Source organism: Eschrichtius robustus, chromosome X (assembly GCF_028021215.1).
Source record: "Eschrichtius robustus isolate mEscRob2 chromosome X, mEscRob2.pri, whole genome shotgun sequence".
Lineage (NCBI taxonomy): Eukaryota > Metazoa > Chordata > Mammalia > Artiodactyla > Eschrichtiidae > Eschrichtius > Eschrichtius robustus.
Window position 1 is genome coordinate 34,052,031 of NC_090845.1, and position 12,175 is coordinate 34,064,205.

Below are 12,175 nucleotides of genomic sequence, written 5' to 3' on the forward strand. Positions count from 1 at the left end.
GAACTCTATCTTATAATTGAAATAAGGTACAGTCGAGTCGCCACAGAGCCACGAAAGCGATTCTTCTAAAACATAAACCTGTACACCTTGCTCCTTTGCTCCCCTGGCTTTTCCAACTAGTGCCAGAATGAAAACCAACATCTTTACGGTGGTCTTCATGACCCTCCTGGTCAGGCCCATCCCCTTCCCTGACCTCAGCATCTCCACTGGAGCCCATTTACTCCTGTCCCTCCATGTGCACAGGCCTCCTTGCTGTTCTTCCAGCACCCGAGGAAGGCCTGCTCCCTGCGGCCTGTGCACGTCTGTCCTTTGTTGCTTTTCCCTGGACGTGAGAGGCTGCGTCCCTCAGTTACTTCAGGTCTGCTGGAATGCTACCGCTGAGCTTCTGCTTTACCAGCTTGCATTTTTAAAAGAATCCCTTACTTCCACCAGCCACTCTCCAAACCCTAAACTTCTTTCAGTTTTTTTTTTTAAATTATTTATTTATTTATTTATTATTTATGGCTGTGTTGGGTCTTCGCCTCCGTGTGAGGGCTTTCTCCAGTTGCGGCAAGCGGGGGCCACTCTTCATCGCGGTGCGCGGGCCTCTCTTGTTGCGGAGCACAGGCTCCAGACGCGCAGGCTCAGTAATTGTGGCTCACGGGCCTAGTTGCTCCGCGGCATATGGGATCTTCCCAGACCAGGGCTCGAACCCGTGTCCCCTGCATTGACAGGTGGATTCTCAACCACTGCGCCACCAGGGAAGCCCCTTTCAGTTTTCTCTGTAGGTAGCATTTACCATCTGAGAGTAGTATATTTATGTGTTTACTCTTTATCTCCAGCAAGGGAATTTGTGAGAAGATATTTGTTTAGTTAACTCTCATATCACCAGTGCCTAGAAAAGTGTGCACTGTACCAAAGGTAGTCACTAAATCTTTGTTCACTGAAGGAATAAATAGTAATTTTTAGAATCCTGCTCATTTAATGTTAGTCTTGATTTACATAGGTTACAACAAAACCCTTGGCATTGTAGGGGTGATTTCCTTTTTTATTTGTCAGAATGCTAGAATGAATATAGTCTAAGCACCAATTTCTAACAATTTGTGGTGATATTTTATGGATGACCTGGACTTTTAAGTTCTGATAAGGTCAAAAATATCAAGGCCCAAGGCTCTGATATCCTCCAGACTGACCTGTACACACTGTGCATCTAAGAAGCCAGTGGCTCTCTCTTCAGCTCATACCAAAATGCTTACTTCTACTATAGAGCAGTGCATTTGGGAAGGTTTATGTTCAACTTTCAGTGCACTATTACAATAAAAATGTTCAATAGGTGGCTTTTTTCAAAATTTATGCCTATTATAGTGCTCTCTCTCTCTCTTTCTCTCTCTCTTTTCTTTTAAATTGTCTTCATTCTTACCTCTTGTCCAAAATTTTATTTAAGTGAAAAAATGCTTGAAGCAGATGAATTTTGTCTGTGGATCCCTTTTCTATTATTTATGCATGTATATAGTTTCTATCTTTCTCCCTCTTCTTTAACTTTCTCCCTGGAACCCAGCACACTTTTTGTTTCTTATTGCATTTACCAAATTATGGTTTGTATATGATTTTTTTTTTTTTTTTACCTATTTTCCCCATCAGATTGTGAATTCCTAGAAATCTAAAAACTTTTGTCATGTGTTTTTTTGTCTATCCCTCAATGTCTTGTGCATGAGAAGTGCTGTCATTGTTTAATTGGATTGAACACGTACCTGACAAACAAATGGTACTTTAAACCTGTAGTCTTCGTTGTATAGGCTGATGTCAATCCAGGTTGCCTCATAGCCTGATTTTTCACAAAGTCATCTTGCTGTTTACTTATCCTTATTTCCCTCCCACCTTTGCAGGATGGGTATATGTATGTCTCCACTTCTCTAAAACTGTTGGCGGAAATAGTAATAATTATTATTATTTATGATTAAATCTTGACTTCTTTAAAATTTAAATGTATTAAGTAGTCTGTAAATTTAAAATGAAAAGTTTTTTTTCACTTGAAGATTACAGTTTTCTTTGAAGTCTATAAATACCATGAATTTTTTTTTTATTTCAGCAAAAACTCTCTAAATGCAAAAAATAACTACAGAAGGGTTGACTATGCCAGTTTAAGAAAATCAGCTACACCAAATCAGAACATATAGGCACATCTTATTCTGCTGATACACATGTAGTCATAGAGTTTTCTTTTCAAGTGCAATTATCACTGCACTGTTGAAATATAATAACGCTAATACAGCAGAACAGTAAACAGGATTGATTTTAAAAGTGCTCTTTCTTTGTATAATATTTGACACCTTTTTTTCCCCAAATACTTTTATGTGCACCTTTCAAATTATTTCCATGACCCCATGGAGAAGTGGAGAGAAGATAGGATTACACTTGTAATACAAAACAAGTGGAATGACTGAGGCGTAAAAAGATCTAAGTTGCCCTCACTGACAGGGTAGAGATTACAGCCTAGATCAGGGTAGAGACATTATTGTATTTTAAAGCTGGAAAATAAATAACGCTGAACACTCAGAGACACATAGTACAACCTCTTACTTTTACAGACCTGTAAACCAAGACCCCAAAATAGTAAGATAGTAGCCCAAGGTGACACCACTGATTTGTGACAGATTAGAAATGGGCCTAGGTTTTTACCTCCCAGAGTCCATTACTCTTTTCCTTGCCCTGCATAGCCTCCAGATCATATGTTCATTTCTTAGTTTACTGCCATGAAATTGTATAATGGAATAAATAAAAGTCTAGAATTCTCTAACATAAAATAACTATATAACAAATAAAATCTAAAATTATCCTTGAAATAAATCTGTTTAGAACAAAATCTAATTGGATAAATGTAATTACTTTTCTATCAAAGAAAAGTGACATGCCTAATTTTTTATTATAGAGCCATGTGCAATTTGAATTGTTGAAATACTTATAAGGTAATAGCATTATGATGTATCTACTTTATATACTGTGATAGACAGGATCTTTTGTCAGGAGCATGAATATCTGGCACTTTACACTTAGCACTCAGGTATTGAATTCATATTCTCCTGACCATTGATAAACTAACTCTAGTGATATACTCATTGGTAGTAGGAAGATTCAGAGCTTGCAAGGGAGTTTCCTTATGTTTTCTATTAACTTCCTCAATTTTATGTTTTAAAAGCCATGCTTTGTACTCTGGGATAAATGGTGAGGAAACTCATTGAAATTTTGAAATTTGACATTTTTAAAAAGGAAATCTGAAAGATCCCCTTGGTAAGGATTCGGTAGGGTAGAGAAAAGGTTTTTGTATTTGTATAATTTAAGTGCACTTCAAATCGTGAAGTAAGTACCTGTCGATACTGTCAAAGATAAACAAAGCCAGACACTAGTTAAAACAAGCATAGACTTTATTCAGTAACTGTTGCATCAGGGGGGAGGATCCAGCATGAGCTGAACTCAGGAGAGAGAATGAGCTGGGGCCTGAGAAGTGTCAGGGAAGTGAAGTTTACAAGAAGCAGGAGGGAGTTGGTCACAGCAATCTGGACCTGTTAATTAACGCTTATAAAGAGAAGCAAACTTCTGGAATCTTTATGACCGAAGGGAGGTAGTGATGCAAGTTAGAACCAAGTACCCACCTGACTGGGAGCATTATCTCCTTGAATTTTTGCATGTCAAAGGGAGGGCTCTGAGGTCCTTGAGAAGACAGTTCTGAATGGTAGATTTACATCTGAAAAGGAGAGAGAAGGGAGTTATAATCGCAAGCTTTCTAAAGTAACTGCTCTAGGAGGGGTTCAGGAGCCTATCTACCTATCACCAGATTTTGACTGGAACAAACAGTAAATTATCCTAGCAGCATTGGACTTTCCCAGATAGGGACCTTAAGGGGGACTGGAGTCGTCCTAGGGATATGGCCTTGAGCTGTTAGCAATGTTGCTAGTGCTTGTTCAAGTCTCTTAGTGTGTGTGTGTGAGGGAAGGGTGGACAAAATCATTTGTGCTGAGAATCTGCATTTTTTATAGGCTAAAGTTGAGGCCTGGTTGAGAAGATGGCTTGGAGGAGGCTGACTAGAGTTTGATCAAGAAGAGAGTGTGTATCCGCATATATTATTTTGAATGACTTGCAGATATAGAAGGCAGATGATCCACTTTGGGGTAAAGAACTAGTTGCTGATATGAATAGATAATTTGTTCATGATAACTAGCAAAATAAACCAAGCCAAAACAGTGGTAAATGTAAATGAATTAATTTACCTTTCTGAGTTTACATGATTTTAATTGCCAAAATAAAGTAGGTGGAAAATGTGGCTTTGTGAGAAAAAAAAAAAAAAAAAAAAAAAAAAAAACTTGTGGATTTTATAGATAATGAACTAGGGGATGAGATAATTGCCAGAGGAACTAAAGCTTATTTTTGCTGAGTAATGATATCATGGTCACAATCGTGATGATGACAAGGATAACAATGGTGATGATAATGACAGCCAACATTTATTGAATTCTTAAAATATGCTCCAAGGACCTGGCATTTGTTTATACTTTAAATATACCAGGGATAGGCAATGTGTACTATTATTGCCCATGTTTCACAAATGAAGACTTTGTGGCTTTGGTTAATAACCTAGCCAGGCTTGTTTAGAATTGGGGTATAAATTCAGGCAGTCTGGCTTCAAGAAGGCTTGGTCTAACCATTAGGCTCTACTACGTGTTTAGCAGTAGAAGGTCCAGATAAAACTAAACAATTGCCTACTTCTGTGCTCTGCATTGCTTGGTTCATACTTAGGGAGCTGGGTTTATCTTAGGAATGACAGTATTGAACTAGATTGTGTCTAGAGAAGCATATGCATGGGGGTAAGTTGTAACCCACATTATATAAGTAAACGTTGAATGGACTAAAAATATCAGACCTATTTGAAAGGGATGTTTGGAGGTTTGTGGAGGGGTAGGACCTAGTTTTATAGATACGTATTTTTTTCCCCAAAATTGTCATTAGCAAAAGAGAGGGGATTGACTGTACTGCTGATAAGAACTAGAGCTGATGGGAAGATGTTAAGGAACACCAGGTTCGACTCACGGAGGGAAGTGCTTTCTCAGTGCTGTTCACTAGTGGAATGACTTCCTGAGACAATGAATTCCTCAACGCTGAAAGGATTAGAGCAGGTGACATTGAGCATCTCTCAATAAAGGATGACTCTTTTGAGTCTATGAAACATGTTAGTGTTGTCTTCTACCAATTAAACAATAGTATGTCTAAAGAAATGAACAAATTCAATCCCTTGAGGGATTTTTTTCCCCCAAATATGGAGTCTAAATTCATAATGCTCTCTTTTTTGTTTGTTTGTTTTGGAGGCAACGGGTAAGAGGATTACAGTCCAATTTTAGTTTCTGTTTATTTGCAGATTTGTATGCTCTTTAATATCTCAAAGTTGAAGAAGCCAAAGTCCATTTTATACAAAACAGAGCTGAGCCTTCCAGAACATTTTGATATCCCCAAGACAATCTGCATTCCTCAGATTCCGGAAACTCAAGCTAAATTGACTCAATATCAAGGAATTAAATCTGCAGAAAAAACAGGTAACCAATAAAGTGTAGACTGCAATATCTAGCACTGTCTCAGGTACCTGCAATACTAAAATACAAAGAAGAGATTATGTTAACTAATAGGATGTTCGTAATATAATTGAAGAGATAGTCCAGCTACATAAATACCAATTGTTGAATGATACTTTACATTATAAATAACCAATATACTACATCATAGTAATTTAAATTATGTACTGAATTTGGGTGCCAAATACTGGTACTGAAATTTACTGAAATTTGCCAACCTGTCTTTGTTAAAGAGTGGTTATCTGATTAAGACAATAAGTGCTCTTTGAAGAAGGTGAGCTCTTGCTTTCACAGTGAACTTGGTTACAGAAGTTGCGCTGGAGTTGAGGCTTAGGCTGGCTCTAAAGGATAGGAGGGATATTGATGGCAAGAACATATCAGAGGAGAAAAATGCCATTTATGAGTAATTTATCTTTCATCTGGACAAGGGCCTGTTTTAGTTGAGTACCTACTTTTGGTCTCCTTTATTCTGTGTATTTGTAATCAGGCAAGACTAAGTCATTTAACAGAATACTAACATTTATATTATTAAATACAGTGATAAGATGTAAAAACTGTGACAAAAAGGTATTCAAAAATTTTTTTCTTTTTCTTTTTTAATTGGAGTATAGTTGATTTACAATGCTGTGTTACTGCTATACAGCAAAGTGATTGTGTGTGTGTGTGTGTGTGTGTGTGTATATATATATATACACACACATATATATATACACATTCTTATTTTTTTAATATTCTTTTATATTCTTTTCCATTATGGTTTTTCATAGGATATTGAATATAGTTCCCTGTGCTATACAGTAGGACCATGTTCTTTACCCATTCTATATATAAAAGCTTACATCTGCTAACCCCAACCTCCCATTCCATTCCTCCCCCATCCCCCTCCCTGTTGGTAACCACCAGTCTGTTCTCTCTGTCTGTGATTCTGTTTCTGTTTCATAGATAGGTTCATGTGTGTCATATTTTAGATGCCACAAATAAGTGATATCGTATGGTATTTGTCTTTCTCTTTCTGACTTACTTCACTTAGTATGATAATCTCTAGTTGCATCCATGTTGCTGCAAATGGCATTATTTCATTCTTTCTTATGGCTGAGCAGTATTCCATTGTATATATGTTGCACATCTTTATCCATTCATCTGTCAATGGACATTTAGGTTGTTTCCATGTCTTGGCTATTGTGAATAATGCTGCTATGAACATTGGGTGCGTGTATCTTTTTGAATTATACTTTTGTCTGGATATATGCCCAGGAGTGGGATCACTGGATCATATGGTAATTCTATTTTTAGCTTTCTGAGGAACCTCCATAATGTTTTCCACAGTGGCTGCACCAACTTACATTCCCACCAACAGTGTAAGAGGGTTCCCTTTGGTCCACATCCTCTCCAGCATTTGTTATTTGTAGACTTTTTAATGATGACCATTCTGACTGGTATGAGGTGGTACCTCATTGTAGTTTTGTTTTGCATTTCTCTAATAATTAGCGATGTTGAGCATCTTTTCATGTGCCTGTTGGCCATCTGTATGTCTTCTTTGGAGAAATGTCTATTTAGGTCTTCTTCCCATTTTTGGATAGGGTTGTTTGTTTTTTTGTTGTTGAGTTGTGTGTGCTATTTGTATATTTTGGAAATTAAGCCCTTGTCTGTCACATCATTTGCAGATATTTTCTCCCATTCTGTAGGTTGTCTTTTCATTTTGTGTATGGTTTCCTTTGATGTGCAAAAGCTTGTGAGTTTGATTAGGTCTCATTTGTTTATTTTTGTTTTTATTTCTATTGCCTTGGGAGACTGACCTAAGAAAACATTGGTATGATTTATGTCAGAGAATGTCTTGCCTATGTTCTCTTCTAGGAGTTTTATGGTGTCATGTCTTATATTTAGGTCTTTAAACCATTTTGAGTATTTTCATGTATGGTGAGAAGGTATGTTCTAACTTCATTGATTTACATGTGGCTGTCCAACTTTCCCAACAGCACTTGCTGGAAAGACTGTCTTTTCCCCATTGTATATTCTTGCCTCCTTTGTCGAAGATTAATTGACTGTAGGTGTGTGGGTTTATTTCTGGGTTCTCTATTCTGTTCCATTAGTCTGTATGTCTGTTTTTGTGCCAATACCATGCTGTTTTGATTACTGTAGCTTTGTAGTATTGTCTGAAGTCTGGGAGGGTTATGCCTCCTGCTTTGTTCTTTTTCTTCAGGATTGCTTTGGTTATTCTGGGTCATTTATGGTTCCATATGAATTTTAGGATTATTTGTTCTAGTTCTGTGAAAAATGTCATGGGTAATTTGATAGGGATCGCATTAAATCTGTAGATTGCTTTGGGCAGTATGGCCATTTTTACAATATTAATTCTTCCAATCCAAGAGCATGGGATACCTTTCCATTTTTTTGAGTCATCTTAAATTTCCTTTATTAATGTTTTACAGTTCTCAGCATATAAGTCTTTCACCTCCTTGGTCAGGTTTATTCCTAAGTATTTTATTTTGGGGGGTGCAATTTTAAAAGGTATTTTTTTTTTTTACATTCCCTTTCTGATATTTCATTGTTGGTTTACACCAACAATGCAACCAATTTCTGTATGTTAATATTGTATCCTGCTGCCTTGCTGAATTTGTTTATCAGTTCTAGTAGTTTTTTTGTGTGGGATCTTCAGGGTTTTCTATATATAGTATCATATCATGTGTATATAATGACAGTTTTACCTTTTCCCTTCCAATTTGGATACCTTTCTTTTTTTTTTTTCTTTTCTGATTGCTGTGGCTAGGACTTCCAATACTATATGAATAGAAGAGGTGAGAGTGGGCATCCTTTCTTGTTCCAGATTTTAGCAAGAAGGCTTTCAGCTTTTCACCATTGTGTATTATATTGGCTGTGGGTTTGTCATAAATAGCTTTTATTATATTGAGACATGTTCCCTCTATACCTACTTTGGTAAGAGTTTTTATCATGAATGGATGTTGAATTTTGTCAAATGCTTTTTCCGTACCTATTGAGAGGATCATGCGGTTTTTGTCTTTTTCTTTTGTTAATGTGATGTATTACATTGATTGATTTGCATAATGTTGAACCATCCTTGTGAACTTGGGATGAATTCCATTTAGTCATGGTGTATGATCTTTTTTATGTCTTGTTGGATTTGGTTTGCTAATATTTTGTTGAGAATTTTCACATCTATATTCATCAAAGGTATTGGCCTGTAATTTTCTTTTTTGGTGGTGTCTTTCACTGGTTTTGGTATCAGGGTGATGGTGGTTTCATAGAATGTCTTTGGGAGTATTTCCTCCTCTTCAGTTTTTTGGAAGAGTTTGAGAAGGATTGGTATAAGTTCTTTGTGTGTTTGATATAATTTGCCTGTGAAGCCATCTGGTCCTAGACTTTTGTTTGTAGGGAGTTTTTTTTTTTTTTTTTTAAATTAATTAATTTATTTTTTTATTTTTATTTTTTTGGCTGTGTTGGGTCTTCGTTTCTGTGCGAGGGCTTTCTCTAGTTGTGGCAAGCGGGGGCCACTCTTCATCGCGGTGCGCGGGCCTCTCACTGTCGTGGCCTCTCTTGTTGCGGAGCACAGGCTCCAGATGCACAGGCTCAGCAGTTGTGGCTCATGGGCCTAGTTGCTCCGCGGCATGTGGGATCTTCCCAGACCAGGGCTCGAACCCGTGTCCCCTGCATTGGCAGGCAGACTCTCAATCACTTTGCCACCAGGGAAGCCCAGGGAGTGTTTAAATTATAGATTCTCTTTCACTTTTAGTGACCAGTCTGTTCAAATGATCTATTTCTTCTTGATTCAACTTTGGTAGGCTAAAGTATTCAAAAGTAATTTACATTTTTCTTTCACTTTTTTCCTAGTTGGTGGATAATAGTAGGAATATAATTTCTTTATTAGGGCTTTTTATTTGTTATCTTCCTATGGCTTTGTGTTAACTATACAATTTTTCTAAATCTGAAAAGGTGATTGCAAATAATAAGGTACAGGGTAATCTGTTCACTTTGCCTTCCTAGGAGATCTGAGAACCCAGATTCAAATGCCAAGTGGCCAAGCAGGTAACAAGGATTTATGAATTGGGTCTGGTCTACGGCAATAGGGATTATGGGGCCTATGACAGACTGAAGAGTAGATTCCCTGTCTACACATTCAAATTCCAAAAATAAAAATAAAAATAAAAATAAAATCCTGAGCTAGACAAACAAGTGTGAGGTCATGTTTGACTGACCAGCTGTCAGTTTGAGACCTTTCAGGTTAAGTTGTTGTCTGTTTTTTTAATCTTTATTACCTCCAGCTTTTCTATGTGCTATTAAATTTTTAAATGAAGAATTTATTTTTATAACATTTTAATCCCTTTTGAGATAACTGGATAAAGCTGTGTGCATTATAAACCTGGCTAGGATTGTCCGTTCAGGCCATTCATTTATTCAGCTGTTCATTCAACAACACTGTTGTGCATTAATTCCTTTGGGCAAAATGATGAAAATTGCCATATTCATCCCTTTGAAGCACTAATAGATAAGTAACTCTTGTAATGCAAAGGGATAAGTATTGATAGAGAGGCACTTATACAGAGTATGTTTACAAATAAAACTAACATTAATACAGTTGATTATAGAGGGTAATTCAAATTTAAAAGAATTTTCATTTTGAGAGAACAAATAACTAAGGATACATAGCATAGGCTTGCCATGAAACTCACAGTATAGTCTTACAAATGAAGACTGTGGCCTATTAAGATGCTGTTTAATTATAAATAAGTATGAAGTGATTTATATTTGAAAGTCTTTCACTCAGATATTTTTCTAAGACTAATATGTGTCTTTCATATCAACTGTTAACTATCATTTTAGTAAGAAAATTATTGTGAAAATTAAGAAAAAATAGAACTGCAAACAATTTTAAAGGATTATCATAAAACTTTTACAATGTAATTAGCCAATCATGGTTCATGTCTAACTTAATTGTCTATGCAGTTGAGTTTATAGAGGAAGCTTTAAGCCCAAGTTTCTGTTTTCATTTCCTTCAGCATACATTTAAATAAAGTAAGTTTACATAAACAGAATATTCTAACTCAGGATAGTAGCAGGTCAAATAAAATACATACCCTTAGCAATGTACATTCTATTGTGAAGCAGTGGACTTGATTAATGAAAAGGAAAAGAATGTAAACATTTTTACTTCAATAAATAACCTTCTATTAGAATTTGAAGCAAAGAATATTAGATTTAAGGGTTTAAAAAACTTATTTTTATGGTATAAACTAATTTGAAGAGAACAAACCAGCAAATTCCTAGCAATAAATATAGTAATGTAAAAGCAAATTTTTTTTTTATGGGTTGCTTAGAGAAAGAAAGAAATAACAAGTGTTTATGTGGAGAAGTGGAGGTAACCCAGTCTTCCTGCTAATTTCAGGAAAGGGGTGGAAGTAGAGCCATATAATCTCTTGAAGTTCTAAACTCATTAAAAAGAACTAGTTTTGATGTATTAAAAAATGGCTGACTTCGGCCCTCTCATATTAATGTTGCCTATCAGTCTTTACTTTTTTGAAATTCGTAAATAAAATTCCACATTTCTGATTACATAGCTGTTACCAAAATTATTAAAAATAATCTATTTGAATCTGTATTTATTTCAGCCCCATCATTTAGAAAAATATTATTTTTTCCACTCTACCATTTAACATTATAATGCTTTCATCAGAAGGAAATGAAGCTGTAAAGAAAGTGCATGTGCACATAGTAGGTGCACCAATCTCTGTAGATGTGACAGATATACATATATGACAACAGTTTCCCATAGAAAGGATACATCACTTGTCCGACTTCACAGATCTCAGAGATCCTGTGACTCCTTTATGATAGTGGACTGTGGTAGGTCTAAAGTTTGTTGAGCACCGACAATACGCAAAGCACTGCAAGGGTTGGTTTGTGTACATTTTCTTTATTTTTTTTCCTCCAATTTATTTATTTTTTAAAATAAATTTATTTATTTATTTATTTTTGGCTGCATTGGGTCTTCGTTGCTGTGCACGGGCTTTCTCTAGTTGTGGCGAGCAGGGGGGGCTACTCTTCGTTTGCGGTGTGTGGGCTTCTCACTGCAGTGGCTTCTCTTGTTGCAGAGCATGGATTCTGGGTGTGCGGGCTTCAGTAGTTGTGGCACACGGGCTCAGTACTTGTGGCTCGCAGGCTCTAGAGCGTAGGCTCAGTAGTTGTGGTGCACGGGCTTAGTTTCTCCGAAGCACATGGGATCTTCCTGGACCAGGGCTCGAACCCATGTCCCCTGCAGTGGCAGGCAGTTTCCTAACCACTGCGCCACCAGGGAAGTCCTGTGTACATTTATTCATTTAATTCTCCTGATAGATATTTCTGTCTCAGACCCTATTTAGGCATTAACTTCTATTTGCTAACCTGTGTACTCTTGCATTTCTCACAGCAATCTTTCCAAAGTGTTATTAGTCTTTTCAAACATCCTCTTCACTCCAGTCTTTTCCCCATCTCCAACCTCCACTGGACAATGACTGCATCTACTCTCTCATGGAGGAATAGGGGCTTCATGAACATATACTCTTCCTTAACCCCCTTATTGCTTTCAC

At 36.7% G+C, this 12,175-nt stretch overlaps 1 protein-coding gene across 1 annotated transcript in view; it reads left to right on the plus strand.

Annotated features, from left to right (window-relative positions):
* Positions 1-12,175, plus strand: part of CFAP47 (cilia and flagella associated protein 47) — a 460,447-nt gene that overhangs the window by 255,402 nt on the left and 192,870 nt on the right. The window contains 1 exon segment of the mRNA XM_068532596.1: positions 5,387-5,561. Coding sequence (XP_068388697.1) covers positions 5,387-5,561 — 175 coding nt within the window.